We start from the raw sequence: 27,906 nt of genomic DNA on the forward strand, positions 1-27,906 counted from the left end.
GCGGTTGCACGCGTAACTGAAATCTATGGTTATGAATAGCAGAAGATGCAATATGATCAAATGTGATCTTGCAGAAAAATAATTCACAAGTTCGTTCACGAAGTATTTTTCAGAATAGAGGAGCTGGGCCGGTAACGGCAAAGTTCTTGTTATCGTTGGCAGCTCGCCTTACCAAGGTGTCAGGTGATGCCCATGAGCAGTAGTTCCCAAAGTGGGCGGTATTGCCCCTCTGAGGGCGGTGAAAAGTTCCAAGGGAGCGATTGATGTAAAAAGTGGGGCGATAATCGGGTAGCAATTCATGTAAAAATAACAAAATAATGGATTCATTAGGTTGAGTTTATTTGTGAAATACAGTTGTTTTGAATTTACTTCAGAAAGAGGTCTATGTTTGTGATGGTTAGTTGGGGGTGGGGGCGGTATGAATGTTTGTCTGGGTGTCAAGGGGCAGCACCCCCAAAAAGTTTGGGAACCACTGCCCATGAGGGTGCTTGGCTGTTCCAACGCCTTAGCCTCGCCATTGCCCGTGGTAATGCCGCGAGCATGTTGGCTTGCTTCAGTAGGTTCTGTTGAACCCTAAGTCGGTTCTATTAAACCAATCGAGGCACTTGGAGTTGCATTGGTGTTTTATTTTACCCTTTTCCTTTCTTTTTTTCTCTTTCATTTTCTTGTCCCTCTTTTTCCATTTTCATTTTTGGATATTGGTTAATCGGATATGTATACACCAACACTATATATACGTTACACATGATTGATTCTAATGATATTATAAAGTTGTTTCTGACTTTAATAATAATGAAATTATTGTATACAGTGCTCAGGTGCCCCACAACTTGTCAAAAGTGCGTATAAAGCATATGCAGTAATGTACAAATGTGTGGAAAGTGAACAGTGTATGAGTCAGATACATACTTGCGTGTGTATGGAGGGGGGGAAATCAGGTGTAGTGTTGGCGAATCTCAGGAAGCATGGAAGTTTTGAAGGATGCAGTGCTCCGACAACTAACAACTGATGCCAGGAGTCTGTTCCATACTTCAGCAACTCTTAGCGTGAAAAAATGTTTCCGAAAGTCATGAGAGCTGTGCTGTTTTCTGACTTTGTAAATATGTCCACGGGTGTTAGACAGGTGGAGTTTGAAAAGGTGCTCAGAGTTTATTGTTTGTAAGATGGTTAGTAATTTTATGGGCGTCTGCCAATAATAATAAAATAATAATTAAATAATATTACGGAGATGTACTTGCATAGCAAGTGATTTGATCTGAGATCGTGTGCTCGAACGAAAACAATTACAGCGTGGAAGGTGTTTGTAAGCCATTTAAGAAACACACAAAAGCCGTTCGATTCACTTCAACATTTAAGTTTAATTTGTCTTATAGCGACGAAAATATTTTGACAAATTAAACTTAAATGTTGAAGTGAATCGAACGGCTTTTGTGTGTTTCTTAAATGGCTTACAAACACCTTCCACAATTAAATAATAATAATAATAATAAAATAAATAAATTAGTAATTTTAAACAATTTTAGTCTAAGTAGTTGCAGTTTAACGTAGCTTTTAGATGAGGTGCGAAAATATGACATTAAAAATGTTTTGAATACAACTATTTTATCTTGACTGCAAAACGAAAGTAACCGGTATAAAATACAAAGGTCATCTATTGCTAGTGTTAACCGTTTGACGTAAACAAAATGTAGCATTAAGGTTGCTCCGTAAATATTACATAACAAAAGTTTTTATTTATTTCAAATAAGTGAATACATTGACTGATAGTTTGCTTTACGACACTTTATGAGTAAATAAGTAATACATTTTCTGCCCTTAAACTTAATTATAGCATCTATCGTTTTGACGATGTTGACAAATCGGGTTTTATCGAAAGTATATAACCGCCTAACCATGTCACTCAATAATAGCATTAATTACACGCCGTCAGGTTCTTTACAATTTGATAATTTAGTAAATTCACGTAAATACACTTCATCTGAGACAGAAGTAGACTATTCTTCTCCCCAGAAATTCATGGAATCTCTTGGAGTTAAACCTGGGAAATATATTGAATACGCGCTTGGAGTGACGAATGTGGAACCTGGTGTGTTTAGGTAAGTTTAATGTTTTTAGGTACATCGGTATTAATAAGATTTTTGTAACAGGTTGTTGTTTTCGATTTTTTTCCCCTTCTTCTTTTGATTTCGTCGTTTTCGATAATTGAGATTCAGATTTTGCCATAAAAAAGACTCATTTAAAAATTTCTATCTCCATATTTCCTTTGGATTTACGCTGTGGGTTCAAATTCTGTCAAGGTCGCCTTTGCCTTTCACCAGTCAAAATAAAAATCCTTATATTGACCATGAAAGTTTATAGAAATACCTTTCAAACGGTGTAAATTACGATTACAAACAAATTTGTTGGCAACATTTTTTGGAAGGGGGCGGAGCATGGAGAGGAGTTTCAGATTTGGACGGTCCACATATAAGTTGGATTTTCTCTGTTTTGACGGGGATTTTTCCATTTTTTTTTTCAGCACAGTCTTCGGAATGATGGGAGGCATCTTTTCGCGAGAGAAAAAAGTTGAAAATTTATCATTTTTTCCACTTTTGCCGCACCCTCATCACCCTAGTCCTGGCCGATTTGACCCAATTTTTTTTCCCCTTCGCACTTAAAACCCGTGAGGGAAACATTTTCTGTTTAAAATGTTTTGCCGAAAAATTGAATACAAGGATAAAAGAGGAAAGAAAAAGTAGCAAGGAAACCAAGAGTGTTGCATATTTTATGGGATGAAACATAAAAGAAAAAAAAGTGAACAGTAAAAGACCCATTAAGTGGAAAGAGTGCAATGGGTCCCCAGGAGTAATGTTTCGCGAATTTCGGGAAGCATGGGATATTTCAAGGACACGATGTTCCATCAGCTGACAATCGATGCTGGTAGTTTATTTTATGCTTGGAGAATTTGAGCGTGAAAATTATTTAATTAACTCTTTGGACATGGAATGCGGATATAAACGCCCTTTACAAAAGACGATTTTTCTGATTCTGTTTTTTTTTCCCCACATATTTTGTCATATATTTCTTTATAGGGGGCTAATGCAGTTTCGCACCTCTCCTTGAAAAATGCAAGTTTTTGAGCAATGTTTTTTTGGATTCCTACATTTTAGATGTCGGAGATTACGAAGATGCGTGCGCGAATTTTTTTTTTCATATTCGTTCATAGGAAGTTGTTTTACACCTATTACACACATTTTTTTTTTTGATTTTCTGATAATCGTAACGCCCTATATTAACCACTTTTTTGTTATTTCACCCCACCCTACCGCCCAATTAAAAGAAAAATTCATTTTGTTTGCTTTAAACAGATCGCAGCGAATTTACGAACATGTGCAAATCGAAATTAAATATAGACAAAAATATTAAAGTGAAAAGAATTTGCGTTTTACTTGTGTTTGCCTTAAGTAATCGTAAATAATAATTCAATGTTAATTAAATATACATAATTTTATGAGAAACAATGTTTAATAGTTGTTATAAAGTTTAATAAGGGGCTCAAATTTCACCCCCAATTTTAAATTTGAACTTTTTCATTTATTTGTCTATCTATTTATTTATCCCTGTCCGTTTATTCATAAAATATATTTGTCAACTAAATGTGGTAGTCCTATAGAAGACGGTGTTACTGTTGTTTTTAGCCCCGGGAAGACGTATCTATCTATCTGTCTATCTCTTTATACACATATCTATTTGCTTATTGAATTTAAAATTTTGAAAACGTGGTTTCTTGCATATTCGGAATCTCCGACATCTAAAACGTAGGGATCCGAAAAATTCGTTTTCCGCTTGTCGGGTGTGAAAGGAAGGGCAGAGACCCTGTCCTTCGCAGACCTTCCTAAACCATCAACGTGTGTCTCCAACCTTAAGTCAACACCTGCAGGAAAGACCTTAACAAGTAGGAAGTTCGGGAGGGCCTGCGTTCTGAGAACGAAGGACTGGGTTTAGTGCTAAGAGTGGGGGGAGAATGTAAGAACGTGGTCAGAGAGCCCAGCTATCTCCAAGGAGCAGAGACCATTATAGTAGCAATAGAAAAGGTAGAGAGAGAGAGAGAGAACACGGTAGTGGGTATTTATTTTATTGTTGTGAAAGGCAAAGAACACACCAGTGGAAGTTGAACTTCGAACCTAAAATACCTATGGTAAATTCCCTAAAGCATTTTGTCTGGCGTTAACTGGCAGAAACTTTAGCACGCCAGGCGAAATGCTTAGCAGTATTTCGTCTGCCGCCACGTTCTGAGTTCAAATTCCGCCGAGGTCGACTTTGCCTTTCATCCTTTCGGGGTCGATTAAATAAGTACCAGTTACGCACTGGGGTCGATGTAATCGACTTAATACCTATGTCTGTCCTTGTTTGTCCTCTCTGTGTTTAGCCCCTTGTGGGTAGTAAAGAAATATATTTATTCCATTACCAACCATCAAAACTTCAGAAGTTACAGTAATTTATGATGAAAAAAACTGTCATATAATAATAATTGTGTACAGTGCTCAGGTGCACTACAACTCATCTAAAGTGTATATATAATCAGGTGTAGTTTCGGCGGATTTCGGAAAGCATGAGGGCCTCAAAGGATGCAGTGTCATGGCAGTCAACAACTGACGCAGGCAGTTTATTCCATGCTTCAGCAACTCTGAGCGTGAAAAAATGTTTCCGAAAGTCATGGTAGCTGTGCTGTTTTCTGACTTTGTAGGCATGTCCACGTGTGTTAGACACATGGAGATCAAAAAGGTGTTCAGTGTCAATATTTTAACATATAAGTTAAAATATTACAATAGAAACGTTATCAAGATAACAGTTTATTTGTCAGGACACCTTATGTACGCAGTAACATCTTTATATAACGTGCTGTTGTTTGGCCCTATTTTTGTATATCTACAGCTATATTTTCATTGTACCCTTTTACCCTTTCGTTACTGCATTTATTTTGAGATGCTCTGTGTTTCTTTCAATTATTTTAAATATATATTTCTTTACTACCCACAAGGGGCTAAACGTAGAGGGGACAAACAAGGACAGGCAAACGGATTAAGTCGATTATATCGACCCCAGTGCGAAACTGGTACTTAATTTATCGACCCCGAAAGGATGAAATGCAAAGTCGACCTCGGCGGAATTTGAACTCAGAACGTAAGTTATCATTAAGCTAGTGTTAGGAACATTAATTGTGACTAAGGTTTGGTGGAAGATTTTAATTCAGAACTTATGAAAACAAGACATTTGTACTACAGATCCAGAACTGGTTTCAGCCAGGTTGGTAACAAATGAGTATTTGACTGAAGGAAGATTTGGTTGCTTTTCACTGTAGCATAGTTGACTGCATAAAGGTGCCCACATTCAGTTTGTGTGTGAAGTGTAAAAACCAGACTCTGTTTATACAATATTATATCATTACTACTTGTAGTTAATAGCTGATAGACACACTAGGATGTAAATAATAGGTATTTTTTGTCCTGTAGTGTTACCTAATATGCTCCAACAGGTTGCTTAAATGTAGAGCACAAGCTTAAGAAATTTGTCTCACAACCACTTGGCTCCATGTTTGATCACACTGCTAGATATTTGAGTGGTAAGAAGTTTGCTTCACAATCACATGGTTCTGGGTTCAGTCCCACTGCATGGAACCTTGGGCAAGCGTCTTCTACTATAGCCTTTGGCCAACCAAAGGTTTGTGAGTGGATGTGGTTGATGAAAACTGAAAGAAGCCCATTGTATGTGTATATATATATATATATATATATATATATGTGTGTGTGTGTGTGTGTTTGTCCCCCTTTACTGCTTGACAACTTAGCAGTTCAGCAAAAGAGACCGATGGAATAAGTACCAGGTTTTAAAACCAGTTGGGGTTGATTTGTTCAATTAACATTCTTCAAGGTGGTGCTCCAGCATGGCCACAATCAAATGACTGAAACAAATAAAAGATAAAAATGTATACACACACAGATACGGAAGCAGGGTGCACATATGTATGTATGTATGTACGTTTGGTGCAAACATGGCTAATGTATGTAGATGTGTATGTCCCACCAAGAGAAACTTCTAGGTTGCAAAATGACATACTAGAAATAGCAACCAACTCATCCCTAAATTTAGCTATATCTGATGATGATAGGAAAAAGCAAGCAAATCTCCCTAAACTTTTCCTTATTCTGCAAGTATCAAGAGCAAAAATAGAGATTCTCTCTTTTCATGTGAAGGTAGGATCCATGTACGTTTATCTAAAGTGCAGGCCCTGAATGAAATCTTTGCCTACTAAGAGACATGGATAAGCTTCTCCTCAGTGAATCACTGTTCATTTTCTAAATTGGCTTTAGAAATATCATCACTTGGATTTAGCTGTTACCTTTTCAATTATCATCATCCTGTCATTGAACTGTGGCCATGCTGGGGCACTGCTTTTAAGGATTTCGTCAAACAAATCAACTCCATCATCATTGTCATTTAACGTCCGCTTTATATGCTAGCATGGGTTGGCGAACCAGATGGCTTCACCAGGCTCCAATCTGATCTGGCAGAGTTTCTACAGCTGGATGCCCTTCCTAACGCCAACCACTCCGAGAGTGTAGTGGGTGCTTTTATGTGCCACCGGCACAAGGGCCAGTCAGGCGGTACTGGCAACAGCCACACTTTATATTTTAAGCCTGATATTTATTGTATCAGGGTTGTAAACAAGCTAAACAGCAATTGTCAAGCTGAAGTGAAAGGCAAAACACCCCCCCCCCACACACACACACACACACACACACACACACACACACACGAACACACACACAAACACACGATAGGCCTCTTTCAATGTCCATCTGCCAAATTCACTTGCAAGACTGGACGAACTGGGGCTATAGTAGAAGACACTTGCCCAGGGTATCATGCAGTAGAATTGAACCCAAGCTCACATGCTTTGGAAGCAAGCTCCTTGACCACACAGCCACACCTGTGCCTATAGTGAATAAAAGTTCATCATTGTAGATCATACTGTTTATTTTCCTTCTGTTTCTATGTATTATATAAGCAGTTCTTTATCTATGTTTGTCTTTTTCGATAATAGATAAGTTTGCTTTTTGTACAAATAAAACTATAGCATAAGCCCTCATGAACAAGCAGTTTCCTTTCAGCTATAGTCTTTTACTTTTTTTCTTATTTTTCCTTTGCATATATTTTACTTCACTCCTTAGCATTCAGATTATTCTGTGGAATGTAATGCTTATTTATTCAAATTGGTTTGAATAAATTGTGCATTATCTCATCACTTCAAAATTTCTATGATGTGATGGTATATTTTTATTGGGTTGTCCGGGATGTTTGTGCCGATTTTTAAAGGAAAGAAAAAGATCAATAAATACTTATTTCTTTACTACCCACAAGGGGCTAAACACAGAGAGGACAAACAAGGACAGACAAACGGATTAAGTCGATTATATCGTCCCCAGTGCGTAACTGGTACTTATTTAATCGACCCCAAAAAGGATGAAAGGCAAAGTCGACCTTGGCGGAATTTGAACTCAGAACATAGCGGCAGACGAAATACCAGACATACTAACGTTTCTGCCAGCTCACCGCCTTTAAATACTTGCCATTACATTTTTAATCAACCAAATATGAACCATTTTGTTGCACAATGTGTCTCCATCTTTCCTTTAACTTGAAAATACCCTCTTCCCAGAATTATGATGGTTTCATGGCAAAGTATTCATCAAGGTATCTTTTTACGTCATCCAAGGAATTGAAACTTTTACCATTAAGACTATTCTGCAGAGACCTGAATAAGTGGAAATCTGAAGGAGCAATATCTGGTGAATATGGAGGGTGGGGTAACACATCCCAGCCAAGGTGCAACAATTTCTGTCTGGTTCCCAAAGCATCAAGTGCTGGAAATGAACTTTATCTTCCATTTTAAAGGGTTACAGAATTAACCCAGGTTACAGGAACATAAACCTTCTTCCACGAAAAGGTAGCTTAAACTGTGCTCTAAATGGAGGTGTAGTCAAACCCTATTTTATGGACTCGACTATGTTCTAAAATAAGTCCAAAGGTAAGCTACTATAAATCAGCATGAACTTTCTGGACAACACAATAGAATGACATTGAAGGGTTCTTTTATTCTTTTATGAAAGAATAAAGGAATAAAAGAATATATTAGGTGTTAGAAAATCTTAGTAAGAGATAAAAGTAGTAACTATACAAAGAAATTATGCTTATCACCACATTAATATCGCTGTTTGACGTTAATAGTTTTAACCTCTGCCAGCTGGTTACTGGTGCAAGGGAAAGACATAAAATATACAGGGTGCATGTTGTACCAGTAGCCAGGTGGCAGAGGATCTGCCTGGCATAAAAACGGTAGTAATGTCAAAAACTTTAGTTCGTGTATTCGGTGTGGTGTAAGAAATCTAACTTTATGAAAAATAAAAAAACAATATTGACACAGGCATAGCTGTGTGGTTGTGAAGCTTCTTTTCCATTCGTGTGGCTTCAGGTTCAGTCTCACTGTGCAGCACCTTGAACAAGTGTCTTTTATACTATAGCCCCAGGCTGACCAAAGCGTTGTGAATGAAGTTAGTAAACAGAAACTGTGCGGAAGTCCACTATGTGTATGTGTGTGTTGTCATTCTTCAACCACCAGTAGACAACTGGTGTCGGTTTGTTTACATCCTTAGTGGTTTGGTAAAAGAAATAAATAGAATAGGTACAGATTTCTTTAAGGTGATGTCCAAGCATAGCTGCAGTCCAGAGACTGAAACAAAGTAAATAATAAAAAAGGTAATGCATATAATTTTTTAAAAAATTAATGTCTTTAGTGTAACTGTAAGAGTTGAGCAAAATTAACACCTATCTCTTTAATTTGAAATTCCAGATACCTAAATTATTCGATAAGATTACATAGCTAAATTATTAGATAAGATTACGTAGATAAGATACATATGTAACAGTAGTATAGACCACAAGTATTTCAACTTACAGTGACAGGTGTTGGAAATAACACCAAATCTTCCTCAAATCATGCTCCATTGTCTTGCAAAAGGGAAGGTCATAAAATGATCTAGTCTACTATAGGCACAAGGCCTGAAATTTGGTGGTGGAGGGCTGGTTGATTACATCAATCCCAGTACTCAACTGGTACTTATTTTAGCAATTCTGAAAGGGTTAACCTCAGCTCAATTCTAGCAATTCTGGAAGGGTCAACCTCAGCTCAATTTTAGCAATTCTGAAAGGGTCAACTTCAGTTCAATTCTAGCAATTCTGAAAGGGTTAACCTCAGTTCAATTCTAGCAATTCTGAAAGGGTTAACCTCAGCTCAATTTAGCAGTTCTGAAAGGGTTAACCTCAGTTCAATTCTAGCAATTCTGAAAGGGTTAACCTCAGCTCAATTCTAGCAATTCTGGAAGGCTTAACCTCAGCTCAATTCTAACAATTCTGAAAGGCTTAACCTCAGCTCAATTTAGCAGTTCTGAAAGGGTTAACCTCAGTTCAATTCTAGCAATTCTGAAAGGGTTACTCCTCAGCTCAATTCTAGCAATTCTGAAATGGTTTACCTCAGCTCAATTTAGCAGTTCTGAAAGGGTTAACCTCAGTTCAATTCTAGCAGTTCTGAAAGGGTTAACCTCAGTTCAATTCTAGCAGTTCTGAAAGGGTTAACCTCAGTTCAATTCTAGCAATTCTGAAAGGGTCAACCTCAGCTCAATTCTAGTAATTCTGAAAGGGTTAACCCCAGTTCAGTTCTAGCAATTCTGAAAGGGTTAACCCCAGTTCAGTTCTAGCAATTCTGAAAGGGTTAACCTCAGCTCAATTCTAGCAATTCTGAAAGGGTTAACCTCAGCTCAACTTCAACTCAGAATGTAAAGCTGAAAGGATTACTGTTAAGTATTTTATCTGGCATACTAATAATTCTGTCAGCTGTTCTAAGGTCATTAGATAATCTAGGTTTAGATACCCCCCCAAACACCCCCTACACAGAGAGAGGGGGTGGGAGAAACTGGTTACAGCTAGAATGTGGGTTGACTTGGTGCTAAACAATAACTTCAAAGAAGTTTCAGTGATGAAACAACACTTAACCCAATCGGTAAGAGGCTGTTTTCAAGATTACTATGAGGGAGGAACAGCAGTCAAAAAGTAGGACAGCAATGAATTTAGAGAATGGCTAACAGACGTTACCTAGCAAAAAGAACGCATAGTAAAATGTGTTTGTGTATGTTGAAGGATGTGTCTCACATAATGTAGTAAGTCATAAATTTTTAGTTCATTATAATTATACCTATTTCTTTACTACCCACAAGGGGCTAAACACAGAGAGGACAAACAAGGACAGACAAACGGATTAAGTCAATTATATCGACCCCCTGGTACTTATTTAATCGACCCCGAAAGGATGAAAGGCAAAGTGGACCTCGGCGGAATTTGAACTAAGAACGTAGCGGCAGACGAAATACCTATTTCTTTACTACCCACAAGGGGCTAAACACAGAGAGGACAAACAAGGACAGACAAACGGATTAAGTCAATTATATCGATCCCCAGTGCGTAACTGGTACTTAATTTATCGACCCCGAAAGGATGAAAGGCAAAGTCGACCTTGACGGAATTTGAACTCAGAACGTAGCGGCAGACAAAATGCCGTTAAGCATTTTGCCCGGCATGCTAACGTTTCTGCCAGCTCGCCGCCTTGTTCATTATAATTATACCTTTAAGTGAAGTGAAAAATCATAATTAATGATTAATTCTAATTGAGAAGGGCAGGGAAAATGTTTTTGAAATCTAAATTAAGATGTTTGCAGAGGGAAATTATTCTGGCTTTCAGCAAATACAATGACAACTCAGAACATTAGGTCTCCCTCCTACCTCCGTGAAGAAAAAGCTTAATATCTCTCAGGTACCTAGGTACTTATCTTTGTATATGCCATAGATCTAACTCAGCCCTCATTTAATTTTTATTTTAGATTTTAGAGTTACCTCCCCTATCTTTTGTAACCATTCATCGCACTGGACAACAAAGCTTTTGCTACTGGGGTAAAAACATGGTGTTTTTAGACTAAATCGAGGATGCTGATTCGGAATCCGCACACGGAATTTTTCTAGCACGCCAGGATTTTGAGTTATGCGCATGCGCAAGATTATAACTATACTTTCAGCTAGATATAGGCTGTATAATAAAATTTGTTAACCCTTTCGTTACCAACACGGTTGAAACTGACTCTGGATCTGAGTACAAATGTCTTGTTTTCATAAGTTTTGAATTAAAATCTTCAACCAAGCCTTAGTCACAATTTATGTTTCTAACACTAGCTTCATGACAACAAAGTTATTTTACTAAATTCTTTGTTATATTTAAAATAATTGAAAGAAACACAGAGTATCTCAAAATGAATACAGTAACGAAAGGGTTAAGATATATAATAGAGAAACAATTCTTAACCCTTTTGATACCAACCCAGCTGAAACCGCCTCTGGCTCTGTAGTACAAATGTCTTGTTTTCATAAGCTTTGAATTAAAATCTTCCACCAAACCTTAGTCACAATTTATGTTTCTAACACTAGCTTCATGATAACAAAGTTATTTTACTAAATTCTTTGTTATATTTAAAGTAATTGAAACAAACACACAGCATCTCAAAATTAAATGAAAGCTGTTTTAATTAAAAATTAAAGAAATAACAGTAATAAAACAAATGATGAGAAAGTTCATTATTTAGTTTAGCAATAGATGGTGCTGACATATTGTGTGCAAACGCCAAATACGTCAGTTTGTTCTTGGTGACTCTGTGTCGTTTGCACTGCTGTCATGTGTGGTATATATATATATCTCATTCTGTGTGATTACTGTTTTAACTGTTCATTGTGTTAGATCATGAATAGGAGAGGCTGTGTGTGGAGCAACCAGACAATTTTTGTTATGTCTGTGGAAAATTTGCCGCCTGAGCAAGCACTCCAAAAATGGAGAGAAGTCTCGCCAGTGGCATGTAAAAAGCACCCACTACACTCTCAGAGTGGTTGGCATTAGGAAGGGCATCGAGCTGTAGGAACCTTGCCAAAGCAGATTGGAACCTGGTGCAGCCTTCTGGCTTGCAAGTTGACAGTCAAACCATCCAACCCATGCCAGCATGGAAAGCAGACGTTAAACAATGATGATGATGATATATGCTCATACATACGCATGCCTATTTATATACATCTATGCATGCGCAATTGAAGATTGAGAGAAGTCTGCATCAGTCTCATGAAAAGGAGAGAACACATAAGGAAGCTTGGGTTATAGAAAATATCAAGTCGAGCCTTAAAGCTTTCTTTAAGTTTGCCAAAGAAATAGTCTCAGTATCCTACAAGATAAGACACCTCTTCCAAAAAGATAGTTCCCTCACAGGAAACCACATGAGGATAAGTGAAATACTGAACAAACAATTCCAAAGTGTGTTCACTACACCTCTGGGACACAGGCAAGTGAACAAACCAGCGGAATTCTTTGCCACATTACCAGTAACCAAAGAGGCAAAAATTGAGTATATAAACATTGAAGATGATGTAACACTAGCCATAGATGAGGTTGACACAAACTAGGCTGCTGTCCCTGAAGGATTTCCAGTGGTCCTTCTCAAACCATGCAAACAAGCCTTTGCAGAACCACTGCAGCTTCTCTTTTAAGAGCTTTCTTGCAAGTGGTAAGCTCCCAGAGAAACTGAAGGAAGGGATAATATGCCCTGTCCATAAGGGAGGAAGCAGAGTAGATACTAAAAATTATAGGCCTATCTCTCTAACCTCACACATCATCATCATCGTTTAACGTCCGCTTTCCATGCTAGCATGGGCTGGACGATTTTGACTGAGGGCTGGCGAACTAGATGGCTGCACCAGGCTCCAATCTTGATCTGGCAGAGTTTCTACAGCAGGATGCCCTTCCTAACGCCAACCACTCCGAGAATGTAGTGGGTGCTTTTTACGTGCCACCAGCATGGGGGCCAGTCAGGCAGTACTGGCAATGACCTCACTCGAGTCTTTTTACACATGCCACCAGCACAGGTACCACATCAGTAAAATCATAGAATGAGTAGTCTGCATGAAACTAATTGCGTTCCTTGAAGAAAATGACACCCAACATAGATTTTGATCGGGTAGAAGCTGTCTAACACAACTTCTGCAACACTACAACTGGGTGTTAAAACAGTAACTGAATGACTTGGGCATGGATGTGATATATTTCAATTTTGTAAAAGCCTTTGACAATGTCGACCATGGTATGATATGTCACAAACTGCATGATCTTAATGAATGAAATCATGAAATCAGCTGTATTGTCTTATTTATCGTCTTACAGAACTCATATTGCACTGTAGTTCCAATATCTATTGTTACGCATCATAGTCTCTCATGCATCCCATGATTGTTTTTGTAGCCAGATTTGTTTACATCTGTGTATCAGCTACATTCTCATTCTCATTCATTTGTGATTTTATTTTTCCACCCATGGCTCCTGAGAAAATTCATAGTGAATGTACTAAGTGTCATGCTATAATACTGGAAGATAAACTGGCTGTGAAAAAGGTGGAAACTGTATCGATGATTGTACATAATAAGGACAAAATCTTAGCACATATCAAATCTGAAGCCCCAAGGATGAAGAACACTGTCATCAATAAGGAAGGAATCAAAATCATTGAAGAAATGGAAAGTCTTCTTTCTCTTTGGATTGTTAGGTTGAATCGTCAGGGTGTTACTATTAATCAATAAATCATTCAAGTGAAAGCGTTGTCTTTGAGGACCTGAAGGAAAAATATCCAGATGAGAAAGATGTAGAGTTCAAGGCAAGTCAAGGATGGTCAAGTGAAGAAGTTATCACTCCATTACGAAGCAAAGTGAAAGTGCATCAGCTGATGAACAAGTGGCAGTGGAATTTTCTACAGCATTAAAGAAGATCATGCTGTGTTGGTGGCCTGACTGGCTCTTATGCCAGTGGCATGTAAAAAGCACCCACTACACTCGCGGAGTGGTTGGCGTTAGGAAGGGCATCCAGCTGTAGGAACCTTGCCAAAGCAGATTGGAACCTGGTGCAGCCTTCTGGCTTGCAAGTTGACAGTCAAACCATCCAACCCATGCCAGCATGGAAAGCGGACGTTAAACAACGATGATGATGATATATACTCATACATACACATGCCTATTTATATACATCTATGCATGTGCATATGCGTGTGTGAGTGTATGAATGTGTGCACACGAACGTATGTTTGTTTACACTTTTAACACTGATGAAATCATTTTATTGTATGTAATATATATGCCTTTGTGTGTATGTGTGTGTGCATGGGTGTGTGTGTGTGTGAAATTGATAAATATAATTTACAGTAAAAATTTCATTTCATTAAAATATTGGGGAATTCAGAGCTCACTACAGTTTGCCTGTAGTTAGCCACTTCTGACCATCACTCACAGCCATTTATTGTTTTACCCTTTTTTCCCTAGGGTCTTCAGAGCAAATCCTTTAAATTTTTGGCTACCTACTTTAGGATCTATCACTACCACCCACTGCCAATTCATCTGTTATTTTACCCTTCTTTGCCTAGTGTGACTGACAGATACACACACTAAGCATTCTATTATTATAGATAAAGGCGGCGAGCTTGGCAGAAACATTAGTATGCCGGGCAAAATGCTTAGCGGTACTTCGTTTGTCTTTACATTCTGAGTTCAAATTCCACCAAGGTCAACTTGGCCTTTCATCCTTTCAAGATCAATAAATAAAGTACCAGTTGCATACTGGGGTCAATCTAATCGACTGGCCCCATCCCCCCAAAATTTCAGGCCTTGTACCTAGAGTGGAAAAGATTATTATAGATAAATGTATTAAGCTTACATTGAATTGTACGTCATATATTTCACAATATTTCACAATAACCATGTCCAAACCTCTGCTATAGGCTTCAACTTTGACCCAATTTTGAATTGTTTTGATTCTCAAATTTGAGCCAGTTTCACCTAATTCACCTGATTCCCTTGTTTGTTGTATTATTTCTTATTAGAAATATTGTAATTATTTTATGAGCTAATTCCATTTAGCATGAATTTTTTTTTATATTGGATCATATTATTTTCTTCCTCAGAGGTAACAGGATATATGTACACAATTCAAGATCTATAGCTTTTGGTGGTCTCCTACTTGGCCAAGCTGCAAATGCTGCATGTCAGACTATACCACAGAATCTCTACATCAACAGTCTCCACAATTACTTTATCAATGCAGGTAAGTTAATGGTTTTTAAAACCAGTATTGGTTGTTTTCATTTCGTGGAGTTGGTTTTATTTTGATTTGTTTTTAGTTACCATCATCATCATCATTATCATCGTTTAGCGTCCGCTTTCCATGCTAGCATGGGTTGGACGATTTGACTGAGGTCTGGTGAACCAGATGGCTGCACCAGGCTCCAGTCTTGATCTGACAGAGTTTCTACAGCTTGATGCCCTTCCTAATGCCAACCACTCCGAGAGTGTAGTGGGTGCTTTTACATGCCACCGGCACAAGGGCCAGTCAGGCAGTACTGGCAACAGTCATGCTCAAATGGTGCTTTTTATGTGTCACCTGCACAGGAGCCAGTCTAGCGGCACTGGCAATGACAAGCTTAAGTTATTTAATTAGTGACAAAGATAACAACAAAACAAATGTGAATTTTTCTTGTCTGTTGGGAGAGTCACAGAAAGAGAAGCAATTTGACTCCCAGACTCACTGTGGTTGTTGATCAGTTTGAGCTTCTGTAGTAAAACATACAAAAGGGAAAATGTAGGAATTCTAGTGGATTGCATTTTTAAGAAGAATTGGGTAAAACATTTTGTGCAGGATCTGAAAGTGGTACATAAACAAGGGCAATAAGATGTGAATAGACACTCTACACTCAACTCGTAGAATTGAGAATGAATTTTAAGAGTCATTTTGGTCACCAAGAATTAGACTTTCAATAGCTGAGTGTGCTGATATCTGTTGTTCTTGCCTTTGGAAATGTAATGAACCAGAGGTTTAACCCATTAGAAACATGAAACAAGGTGGCGAGCTGGCAGAAATGTTAGCACACCGGGCAAAATGCTTAGCAACATTTCGTCTGCTGTTATGTTCTGAGTTCAAATTCCGCTGAGGTCGACTTTGCCTTTCTTCTTTACAGGGTCGATAAACTAAGTACCAGTTATGTATTGGGGTCAATGTAATTGACTTATTCCTTAAACCCTCTATGTTTAGTCTTAATCCTAAACCCTCTATGTTTAGTCCCTTGTGGGCAATAAAGAAATAAGAAACATGTAACCAACTATGCCATCATATGGTCTGCTGCTTTTCTGTACCACCTGTTCCCTGACCTCCTGCATACTATGTCATATCTTTGTTGATTTCAACTAGTTTTCTTAAAACAAGCACCTGTTATGTTGACATTCATCATTTTATACTCATTCTGTATAATCAGTCTATAATTATTAGTGCACGTATAAAGCACCATTCAAGTGTGATCACTTCCAGCATCGCCTTATTGGCACGGGAAAAAACATTAAAGCAAGGTCGTTGCCAGTGCTGCTGGACTGGCTCCTGTGCAGGTGGCATGTAAAAAAAACACCATTTGAGCGTGGCCATTGCCAGTACCTCCTAACTGGCTCCCGTACTGGTGGCACGTAAAAGCACTCACTACACTCTCGGAGTGGTTGGCATTAGGAAGGGCATTCAGCTGTAGAAACTCTGCCGGATCAGATTGGAGCCTGGTGCAGCCATCTGGTTTGCCAGTCCTCAGTCAAATCGTCCAACACGTGCTAGCATGGAAAGCGGATGTTAAACGATGATGATGATAATTAACACATGTCTACATGTGTATATTTGTTTAATCAATCACTCATTTAAAGTCCATCTTTCAATGATTGATTAAACAAATATACACATGTATTAATCATCATCATCATCATCATCATCAGTTTGGAAGGGAAATATTTGAGGCAAGATTTTACAACTGGATACTCTTCCTCTTACCAACCCTTATCTGTTTTAAGGGAGTCTTTATTCCATAGATCTTTGTCTATGTATCTTGTACATACAAGCACAGAAAAACATGTCAAATGCCACCATCATCTCAGCTTTCCACAAGTAGTGCCAAACATGAACTGTAAATATTTTCACACAAACACATACATATATTCCTAGAACTGCTCCATGCAGTTTCCATCGACCAAATTTACTCACAAGGCATTGGTCAGCTTGGTATATACTAGAAGGTACTTACCTAAGGTGGTGCTGTGCTGTGGGACTGAACCCAAAGCCATATGTCTACAATGGGAGTTATATTTCTAATTCAAAGGGCAAGCTTTGTCACATTCTGAGTCACACTGAATCCCCTGTGAACTACATTAACAGTATACATGTCTGTGGAATACTCAGCCACTTGCGCATTAATTTCATGAGCAGGCTGTTCCATTGATCGGATCAAATGGAAGACTTATCATTGTAAGCAACAAGCTACCAGGTTTTTAACCTTATCAGTGAGTTGTAATGAAATAGGCATTGCTAGCAGTCTTCAGAATAAACTTTGTTTTAATAGAGAACATTGGTCAGTTTTATGAAAATGCCGAAATACATTTATTTAACCTTTTTAGAATTTAACCGAAAAGATCCCATTTGTCTTTACATTAATGATTTTCCAATTTTATCCCTCTCCTAAAAATCGTAAGCTCCATAGCTGTAAATTTGGCTGCAATCAATAACTTTGAGCTACATTGGTTCTGCCAGTCTGATTTTTCTTGTATTATGGTAAGACTGAATTCATGAACAGAGTACCAGTGATCTGCTGGGTTACAAAAAAGTACTTCTACAGCTTATTCACTTCATTTTAACTTATCTAAATGATAAATTTCTGATATTGTTTAACCCTTTCGTTACTGTATTTCTGTTGAGATGCTCTGTGTTTCTTTCAATTACTTTAAATATAACAAAGAATTTAGTAAAATAACTTAGTTATCATTAAGCTAGTGTTAGGAACATAAATTGTGACTAAGGTTTGGTGAAAGAGTTTAACTCAAAACTTATGAAAACAAGACATTTGTACTCAGAGCCAGAGCCGGTTTCAGCTGGGTTGGTAATGAAAGGGTTAAACCAGCCATATCCATCCTAAATATTCTACTTTGTTTTATGTTCAAACCAACCAGATCTGACCTTTCATACCTTCTCTACAATGTCATTTTAAAAATAAACAATCAGATCAAAATCTCAAGGCTGCATGATTAATTGTAAACCATGTGAATAAATAAGCATAACATTTGACAGGATAGTCTGAATGCTTAACCCTTTCATTACCAACCTGGCTGAAACCAGCTCTGGCTCTGAATATAAATGTCTTGTTTTTATAAGTTTTGAATCAAAATCTTCCACCAAACCTTAGTCACAATTTATGTTCCTAACACATGTTGGCATCCTTTTTGTCTCGGGAGACAATGGAGTTGCGCATAAAATAGTCTAGTCCGGCTTTTACATTTCATGTCCTGATACATTTCCTGCTGTGGCTATGTAGTCCTATCCTGGACAAACACTCCCTCTGGCAGGTACCGCAAATGTAGCGAAGACTGTTCCTGGCTGGTTGTAATGCCATAGTTTCTTGTTGACGTCTTTTCTTGTCTTTCCATTTCTCCTCTCTCTCTTTGTCACTCCTTTGTATTCCCTCTTTTACGGTACGTCGCCAATCTTCACGGTTGCCGGCAACTGCTTCCCAACCACTAATATTGATGTTGCAGGCCTTCATGTCCCTTTTGCAAACATCCTTGAAATGTAAGAACGGTCTACCCACAGACCTAGTACCCCTAGCAAGCTCTCTGGGGATTCTGCCATCTTTCATACGGCTAACATGCCCAGGCCATCTCATACGTCTTTGTGTGAGGAGTGCAAACATGCTTGGTATTCCTGCTTGCCTGAGGACATCTTTGTTGGGGATATGATTCTGTCATTTGATGTGGAGGATTTTCCCGGAGGCAGCACAGGTGAAAGATGTTTAGCCGACGCTCTTAGCGTGTGTTCCTAACACTAGCTTAAAGATAACTAAGTCATTTTACTAAATTCTTTATTATATTTAAAGTAATTGAAAGAAATACAGAGCATCTCAAAATAAATACAGTAACGAAGGGGTTTAAGGGTTAAACATGCTCAAGTTAGTTTCAATTGTTATTTCCTACCAGGACAGCGAAAACCACTAACTCTCCAGGTTACTAATGAGCGTGAAGGTAAATCCTACTGTAACAAAACTGTCTGTGCCACTCAGAATGAGAAAACTGTAATAAAAATGCAAATTGCATTCAAAACCAATGAAGCTGGCAGTATTGAACACCAATGGAAAATGCCAGAGTGTCTTCCGCCTGAAGAACTTCTTCCTATAAATAAAATTTTTGAAGACAAAATAAGGTTTGATATACCACTTTTTTCTCTCTCGCTTAACTTAAATTTTGATGGTTTTCATGTGATGTGGGATAGGTATAGACCAGAGGTTTTCAACCTGGGTTCATATGACCCTTGGGGGTCCACATAAGGTTTTGTTGTTAAAATTTATGTGCAGTAAACTGGTTATACTGGTACAATGCATAAAATATTTTAATGATTTTTTTAATATTCTGTTGTGTCTGGGGAGAGTCATTTTCTTTTTGTGCCTTATAATTCAACATACACACCAATAAAATTTCCACTTATTTCTTATTTGCTAGTAGGGCGTTAAGAGCACCATCCAAGCAGCTATCTGTCCTCTATGCTGGTGGCACATAAAAGACACCATTCAAGCGTGATCGTTACCAGTATCGCCTTACTGGCACCTGTGCCGGTGGCATGTGTAAAAGATTCGAGTGTAGCCATTGCCAGTACCGCCTGACTGGTCCTGTGCCAGTGGCACGTAAAAGCACCCACTACACTCTCGGAGTGGTTGGCGTTAGGAAGGGCATCCAGCTGTAGAAACTCTGCCAGATCAAGATTGGAGCCTGATGCAGCCATCTGGTTCGCCTGTCCTCAGTCAAATTGTCCAACCCATGCTAGCATGGAAAGCGGACGTTAAACGATGATGATGATTTTCCTAAAATTTTCGTTGCATCTTGCAACCTTTTCAATAGTCTAGTTCTTAATAATATTTACTTATAAAAATATAATAAAACTTTTTTAAACATTGGATATCTATGACAGCCCAGAGGTAAAAAATGGTTGAGAACCATTGCTTTGGAGCATCAGTTTTAGAGAGCAAAAAATATGCTTTACTTTACTCAGTGTCAGTAAAAAAAGAATGTTCGTAATATTTCTTTCCACTATTGGTGCAAGACCTGAAATTTTGGGGGAACAAGATAGTTGATTACAGCAACCCCAGTACTCAGCTGATGCTTATTTTATCAACCCCCAAAAGGATGAAAAGCAAAGTTGACCTCGGTAGGATTTGAACTCAGAATGTAAAGGCGGCGAGCTGGCAAAAACGTTAGCGCACCGGGCAAAATGCTCAGCGGTATTTCGTCTGTTGATACATTCTGAGTTCAAATTCCGTCGAGGTCGACTTTGCCTTTCATCCTTTCGGGGTCGATTAAATAAGTACCAGTTATGCACTGGGATCGATTTAATCTGTTTGTCTGTCCTTGTTTGTCCCCTCTGTGTGTAGCCCCTTGTGGGTAGTAAAGAAATAAGAATGTAATGCTGGTAAGCATTTTGTCTGGCATGCTAATGATTCTGCCAGCTCAACACTTTAAGAATGTTCATAATAGTGGTTTCAAATTTTGGCACAAGTAATGAAAGGGTTAATTAACTTTATACTGTGTTTAATCTTATTATAATTAAGGTAGCAAGATGCTTAGTGGCATTTTGTCTTTTTGAGTTCAAATTCCACCGAGGTCGACTTCGCTTTTTATCCTTTTGAGGTCAATAAAAAAAAAAGTACCAGTTGAGTACTGGAGTCATTGTCATCGGCTTACCCTGAAATTGCTGGCCTTGTACCAAAATTTGAAATCAATATTAAACAAACTTCTTTAAATGTCTTTATTATTTTTAATGGGCTACCCTTTGAGTCCTGACCCCCTGAACCTAATTTGACCATATACCTGGCTTCCGGATGCACTCCACCGGTAGAACAGTGCTACAGTATTGAGAAAAATTAGCCATTTAACAGTAAACCGGTATTACGGGCTCAAAGGGTTAATATTGCTATTGTTAAGGAATCATATTTAAAATATTTTTCAACATGTTTTTCTCTCTCAAATCTGCTACTGAAGGGAAGAAAAGTATAAACATTTGAAAAGCCGTCTTCCGATAGATCCTACAGTGGAATTTCGACCAGTGGATCCTGAAGAAATGTTGAGAGTTAAAACCTTACCACCTAAAAGACTAACCTGGGTGAAACAATTAGAAGATATGAGTAAGTTTAACCTTGTCTTATATTCTATGAACACAAACAAGAAAATATTTGAAATGAAAAAAAAAAAAGCACTCTTTAAGCATTTGTCTTTGTTTTATCTTGTTTCAGTCATTAGACTTCGGCTATGCTGGGGCACTGCCTTGACTTTTTATTGAACAAATCAACTCCATTACTTATATATATTTTTTTAAGCTTGATACTTATTCTATCAGTTTCTTTAGCCAAACTGCTAACTTACAGGGATGTAAACACACCAACAGTGGTTATGGAGGACAAAAAACACATATACATAAACTTACTTGGAAATGGATGCATTGCATTCAATTAAATAATAAATAATATATATACATGTATATATATTCCCCGTGCCGGTGGCACGTAAAAGCACCATCCGTTCGTGTCCGTTGCCAGCCTCGCCTGGCCCCCGTGGCTGTGGCACATAAAAGCACCATCCGTTTGTGTCCGTTGCCAGCCTCGTTGGCCCCCGTGCCGGTGGCACGTAAAAGCACCATCCGTTCGTGGCCGTTTGCCAGCTCTGTCTGGCACCTGTGCGGGTGGCATGTAAAAAGCACCCACTACACTCACGGAGTGGTCGGCGTTAGGAAGGGCATCCAGCTGTAGAAACACTGCCAGATCTGACTGGGCCTGATGAAGCCTTCCGGGTTCAGACCCCAGATGAACCGTCCAACCCATGCTAGCATGGAAAACGGACGCTAAATGATGATGATGATATGGGTACAGGACATCACCAACGGTACAAACAACATGAAATACATAAACAACTGAGTTAAATACATAAAGAAGAAAAAAATGGAAAACAGGACAAGTAAACACAGAGAAAGGGCCCTTCATCAGTTGTCGACTGTCTATCTACTCCTCATTTCAAACATTATATATATATTCAGCAAAATTTAGATTCAGATGAATATGGTACTTAAGTTAAAGGCACCAGAATTTGGTATGGTATTATCCATATAAATCAAATGGGATGATTATAATCGAAATAAGCAACAAGGATATCCAAGGTAGAGTAGTACAATTGTTTCATGCTACTTCATTTTATTAAACACTGTAAGTATTACATCAGTTTTAAAATGTCGAGCAATCTTCAGCCACATTAGGAAATTTTCCTATTAAATGGACAATGCACATTCTTATCCCTATTTCATTTGCCAACATTTGCTGAAGATTGCTTGACATTTTAAAACTGATGTAATACAGTGTTTAATAAAATGAAGTAGCATGAAACAATTGTACTACTCTACTTTGGATATCCTTGTTGCTTATTTTGATTATATATATATATATATATATATATATATATATATAAATGGGCTTCTTTCAGTTTTTGTCTGCCAAGTACACTGAGAAGGCTTTGGTTGGCCCGAGGCTATAGCAGAAGACATTTGTCCAAGGTGCCATGCAGTGGGACTGAACCCAGAATCATGGGCTTAATTTCTTTGGGGTTGAATATACTGTTTAGGTAAGAAGTACCAACATAAAAATCTGTTGAATTTAGCGGCAAGAGTTGGCAGTTCTCTTGCACTGTGCATAGGAGGGTTGAGACTGTAACAAAAGCAAGGTTCTCCAAGCTTTTGAAGTTATACCCATGCACAGGCAAGGTGGTAAGAAATTTTATTTCTCACCCACATGGTTCCAGGTTCAACTCCATGGCGTGGCACCTTGGGTGTCTTCTACTAGAGCCCCAAACCAAAACTTGAGAGTGGATTTGCTAGACGGAAGCTGAAAGGAGCTCATCATATAAATGCCACCAAACTAGCTGGCATGTAAAAAGCCCCATTTAAGCATGGCTGATGCCAGTGCTGCCTGACTGGTACCTGTGCTGGCTGTACGTAAAAAGTACCATTCGAGTGTAGCCAATGCCAGTGCCACCTGACTGGCTCCCATGCTCGTTGCCCTTCTCAAGCCTAGCCAAGCTCATGGGCCCAGTTTCCCGGTTTCTGTGTTCCATCGCAGCATTACTCAAGAAACAGGAAAAGAGAGTGAGAGAAAGTTGTGGCAAAAAAGTACAACAGGGGTCACCACCACCCCTGCCGGAGCCTCGTGGAGCTTTTAGGTGTTTTCGCTCAATAAACACACACAACGCCCGGTCTGGGAATCAAAACTACGATCCTCCAACCGCAAGTCCACTGCCCTAACCACTGGGCCATTGCACCTCCACGGCTCCCATGCTGGTGGCACATAAAAAGCACCCACTACACTCAGAGCAGTTGGTGTTAGGATGGGCATCCAGCTGTAGAAACCTTGCTGGATCAGATTGGAGCCTGGTGCAGCCTCCTGTCTTGTCAGTAAACTCAAACCATCCAACCCATACCAGCATGGAAAGCAGACATTAAATGATGATGATAATGACGGTTTGTCTATTTGTGTCCTCTCCCACCATGTAACAACTGGTGTTGGTTTATTTACATCCCTACAATACAGTAGTTCAGCAAAAGTAAAAGAAATCAATGCAAAGTAGCAAACTTTAGTACTAGGGTCAATTTCTTAGCTTAAAACCCTTCAAGGCAGTGCCCCAGCATGGCTACAGTCCAATGACTGAAACAAGTAAAAGATAAGACTTGAAAGATATTTAAAAGCAAACATGTAGCAATTATTTTATTATTTTGATAATAACAACAAAATTGACTAATATTTAATATCACAAGTTTTTGTTTGTGTGCCGGTGGCATGTAAAAAGCACGATTCGAACTTGGCCAATATCAGTGCCATCTGACTGGCTCCCATGCTGGTGGCTTGTAAAAAGCACCTACTTCACTCTCGAAGTGGTTGGCATTATGAAAGGCATCCAGCTGTAGAAACCTTGCCTTATCAGATTGGAGCCAGGTGTAGCTTCCTGGCTTGTCAGTTCTCAGTCAAACCGTCCAACCCATGCCATCATGGAAAGCGGACGTTAAACATGATGATAATGATGATGTATTCTATGTTCTAGACTGGCTCCCATGCTGGTGGTTTGTAAAAAGCACCTACTTCACTCTTGAAGTGGTTGGCGTTATGAGGGGCATCCAGCTGTAGAAACCTTGCCTTATCAGATTGGAGCCAGGTGCAGCCTCCTGGCTTGTCAGTTCTCAGTCAAACCGTCCAACCCATGCCAGCATGGAAAGCGGATGTTAAACATTATGATAATGATAATGATGATGTGTTCTTATGTTCTAGGTGAATTGAATCAAAATTGGCACCGGTGTGTTCTTCTATACATGTCTGATTACATCCTTCTCTCAACTTCGCTCCTACCAAACAAAGATCCACTTATGAAAACCTTTGTAGTTTCATTGGATCACTCAGTATGGTTTCACAATGATATTAATGTTAATGAATGGTTGCTTTATGATACAGAAAGTTCTTACGCAGGTAAGTACAAACTATTTTCTTTTCTTTCTTTTTTATGACAGCAAACTGGCAGAATTGTTAATATGCTAGGCATTTCATGTCGGATCTTTTCGGTTTGAACGGCAGTTTTTTTAAATAATTTCCACGTAACTAAACACTTTTAAACTTCGTATACTGGTAGAACGTGTTTATAAAACATCTTTTTCTCTTGATTTATTGAGAAAATTCTATAGTTTGTAGGATATTTGTTGTTGATTTTTTTCTTCAATTTCAACCAATCAATGACGTCTATTGAGGTGAAAACATGTGCCGTATGAATATGTCCCACGTTTAAGAAACAGATTGGGTTTATTTACATTTCTGAAGAAAAAAAAGATACCCTTCCCCCCTCCCCTAAAACTGATTGAAATGCAATAGAACGATACTAGGGTCATAATTATGAGTGACAATTTCATATGACACCGCTAGAAAAACTACCGTTCAAACCGAAAAGATCCCATTTGTCTTTACATTCCGAGTTCAAATTCTGCCGAGGTCGACTGTACATTTCTTCCTTTTGGTGGGGTTGATAATATAAGCACCCGTTGAGCTCTGGAACTAAGGTAACCGACTTAACCCATCCCCGAAATTGCAGGCCTTGTGCCAAAATTTGAAATCAATATTTTTGTTACTTTTACATCATCATAGGCAGTTATGGCTATGTGGTTAGGAATCCCACTTCAGTCACATGATTTTGGGTTCAGTCCTCCTGTATGGCCCTTGGGCAAGTGTCTTCCTACAACAATGCCCCAGGCTGGCAGATACTTTGTAAGTAGACTTCGTAGATGGAAATCAAAAGGTGGCGAGCTGGCAGAAGCGTTAGCACGCCGGGTGAAATTATTAGCGGTATTTTGTCTGCCATTACGTCCTGAGTTCAAATTCCGCCGAGGTCGACTTTGTCTTTCATCCTTTCGGGGTCGATAAATTAAGTACCAGTTACGCACTGGGGTCGATGTAATCGACTTAACTCCTTTGCCCGTCCCCTCTATGTTTAGCCCCTTGCGGGCAATAAAGAAATAGAAAACCAAAAGAAAAATTTTGTATGTATGAGTCTGTGTGTCTGCCACCATCATTTGACAACTGGTGTTAGTTTGTTTGATGTCCTCATGACTTAGCAGTTCAGCGAAAGGGATCACTAGAATAAGTCCTGGGGTGAACTTGTTCAACCAAACCTGTCAAAGTGGTGCTTCAGCACAGGCACAATCCAGTAAGTGAAATATAAGTTTAAAAATCCCCAGATTAATTAGCCTCCATTTACAACTGGTGCCTAAATCTATCAAACATGGTAACATTTTAATCCCACAGATAATAAATGCTCTAAGACAGTTTTAGCCAAACATGCTGCATTTTTCTTAACTCATCATTACATTTTATTTTTCTGGGATGCATTTAAAAGATTTATTACCAACGTTCTTTCTTTCTTAAATGTTGACAGGTAATGGACAGAGTTTCAATAATGGACGCTTCTGGTCTAAAGATGGCACTTTGCTTGCAACAGTTTCTCAGTCTGGCATAGTCAGACAACTGAAGGAGGCATCTCTATAAAGTCACATCCTTTATGGATATATATTTGGATAACCGTACTTTAACGTGCTGAAGGAACCCCCGAATTTTGGGGGCTTAAAATTTGGTAAAACAGTTTTGTATTCCATACATAAGAAACTCATATTTTTTATGCTAATTTTTAACAAAAAAGGATTCCTTATACACGTTAAAATATAGTGTATAGATTCTCAGTAATTTGAAATTAATTCCTAGAGTACCTTCATTAGCCATAATGGTCCAGAATAATTAAGGTTGATAGATCTAGGCAAAGTGAAACAAAATGGTCCTATGCCAATCAGAGAGACAGCCTTAATTATCTGTAATATACTCTATTTCTCCACACTAACCTTTAAATATTCTGCTCTGAGATTTTACATAACCAAATATCTCTTCACTTGGTATGAAGCCACATCAATACTATTCCTTAAGTTAAGGACACGTCTTGCAAGTTAGTTGGCAAACTTGCTACTGCCATGTAAAAAGCACTCTGCACACTTAAGTGGTTGATGCTAAGAAGGGCATCCAAAGCAGATGTTGGAGCACAGTGTAATCTTTGGACTTGGATCTTGTTACATTGTCCAACCCATGCTGGCATGGAACATAGATGTTAAATAATGATGAATTAGACAGTGTGTATGCATCTGTATATATACATATATACATATACACACATACATACTGGGCTATTGAAGAGGTTTAAGTGACTATCATCATCTCCGTTTAACGTCTGTTTTCCATGCTGGCATGGGTTGAATGGTTTGACTGAGGTCTGGAGAGCCAGCAGCTGCACCAGGCTCCAATCTGTATGCCCAAGCACTCCGAGTGTAGTGGGTGCTTTTTATGTGCCATTAATAAAGTGTGAGCTTTTTAGCTTATGAATCAGCCGCTTGTATGTAAAATTCACTCATTTCTCAAAGAACTGTGATTTACGGAGATTTTTGTTGTAAATTCAACTGAATAAAAAAAAATTTTTTTTAAACCCACAAATGAAATGAAAGATTTTATAATAAATGCAAACATTCTGAACAGTGATATTGTAAATTAAGCTAATTCAAAGTGAAATAAAAATCAATTTTTGAGTTGCAGAAAACAAAATTGAATTTTAAATTGAAGACAAAACTGAATAAAGAGGAAAATTAAACTTTTATTGATTTTGTTATTTAATTTCCATTTAACTCAAAATTCAATTTCAAATTAAGAGTTTTCTTATTCAACTCTTTCTTACTTTAAACTGAAATAAAATGTTTCATTTGAAGTCCCAAACTCAACATATCTAAGTGAAGAACTAAGTAGAAATGCTCATTACAGCCTAACATATATTACAAAAAAAAATTTTTTTTAACATCTATTTTATTCATATCCTAGGTGCAGACATGGCCATGTGGTAAGAAGTTTGCTTCCCAACCACATGGTTCTGGGTTCAATCCCACTGCATGGCACGTTGACCAAGTGTCTTCTTATAACCTTGGGCCAACCAAAGCCTTGCAAGTGAATTAGAAACTGAAAAGAAGTGCATTGTATGCATATATATGTACGTACGTGTTTATCCGCCACCACTGCTTGATAACCA

At 38.4% G+C, this 27,906-nt stretch overlaps 1 protein-coding gene across 1 annotated transcript; it reads left to right on the plus strand.

The window, feature by feature from the left end:
* Positions 1–1,613: 1,613 nt before the first annotated feature.
* LOC115217550 (acyl-coenzyme A thioesterase 8) lies at positions 1,614–27,472 on the plus strand. The gene is made up of 6 exons (XM_029787282.2): positions 1,614–2,096; positions 15,123–15,262; positions 19,207–19,429; positions 21,259–21,401; positions 24,579–24,773; positions 26,227–27,472. The coding sequence occupies exons 1-6, from the start codon at positions 1,849–1,851 to the stop codon at positions 26,334–26,336; spliced, it is 1,059 nt and encodes a 352-aa protein (XP_029643142.1). The 5' UTR covers positions 1,614–1,848; the 3' UTR covers positions 26,337–27,472.
* The last annotated feature ends 434 nt before the right edge of the window (positions 27,473–27,906 follow it).

The sequence above is a fragment of the Octopus sinensis genome, linkage group LG1 (assembly GCF_006345805.1).
Source record: "Octopus sinensis linkage group LG1, ASM634580v1, whole genome shotgun sequence".
Taxonomy (NCBI): domain Eukaryota; kingdom Metazoa; phylum Mollusca; class Cephalopoda; order Octopoda; family Octopodidae; genus Octopus; species Octopus sinensis.

What these genes read in the sequence shown, in the direction of transcription:
- LOC115217550 (XM_029787282.2), top strand. Translation starts at nt 1,849, where the DNA reads ATGTTGACAAATCGGGTTTTATCGAAAGTATATAACCGCCTAACCATG. An exon ending in GTGGAACCTGGTGTGTTTAG is followed by an intron (nt 2,097 to 15,122) that starts GTAAGTTTAATG and finishes TTTCTTCCTCAG; the next exon opens with AGGTAACAGGATATATGTAC. An exon ending in CAATTACTTTATCAATGCAG is followed by an intron (nt 15,263 to 19,206) that starts GTAAGTTAATGG and finishes ATTTCCTACCAG; the next exon opens with GACAGCGAAAACCACTAACT.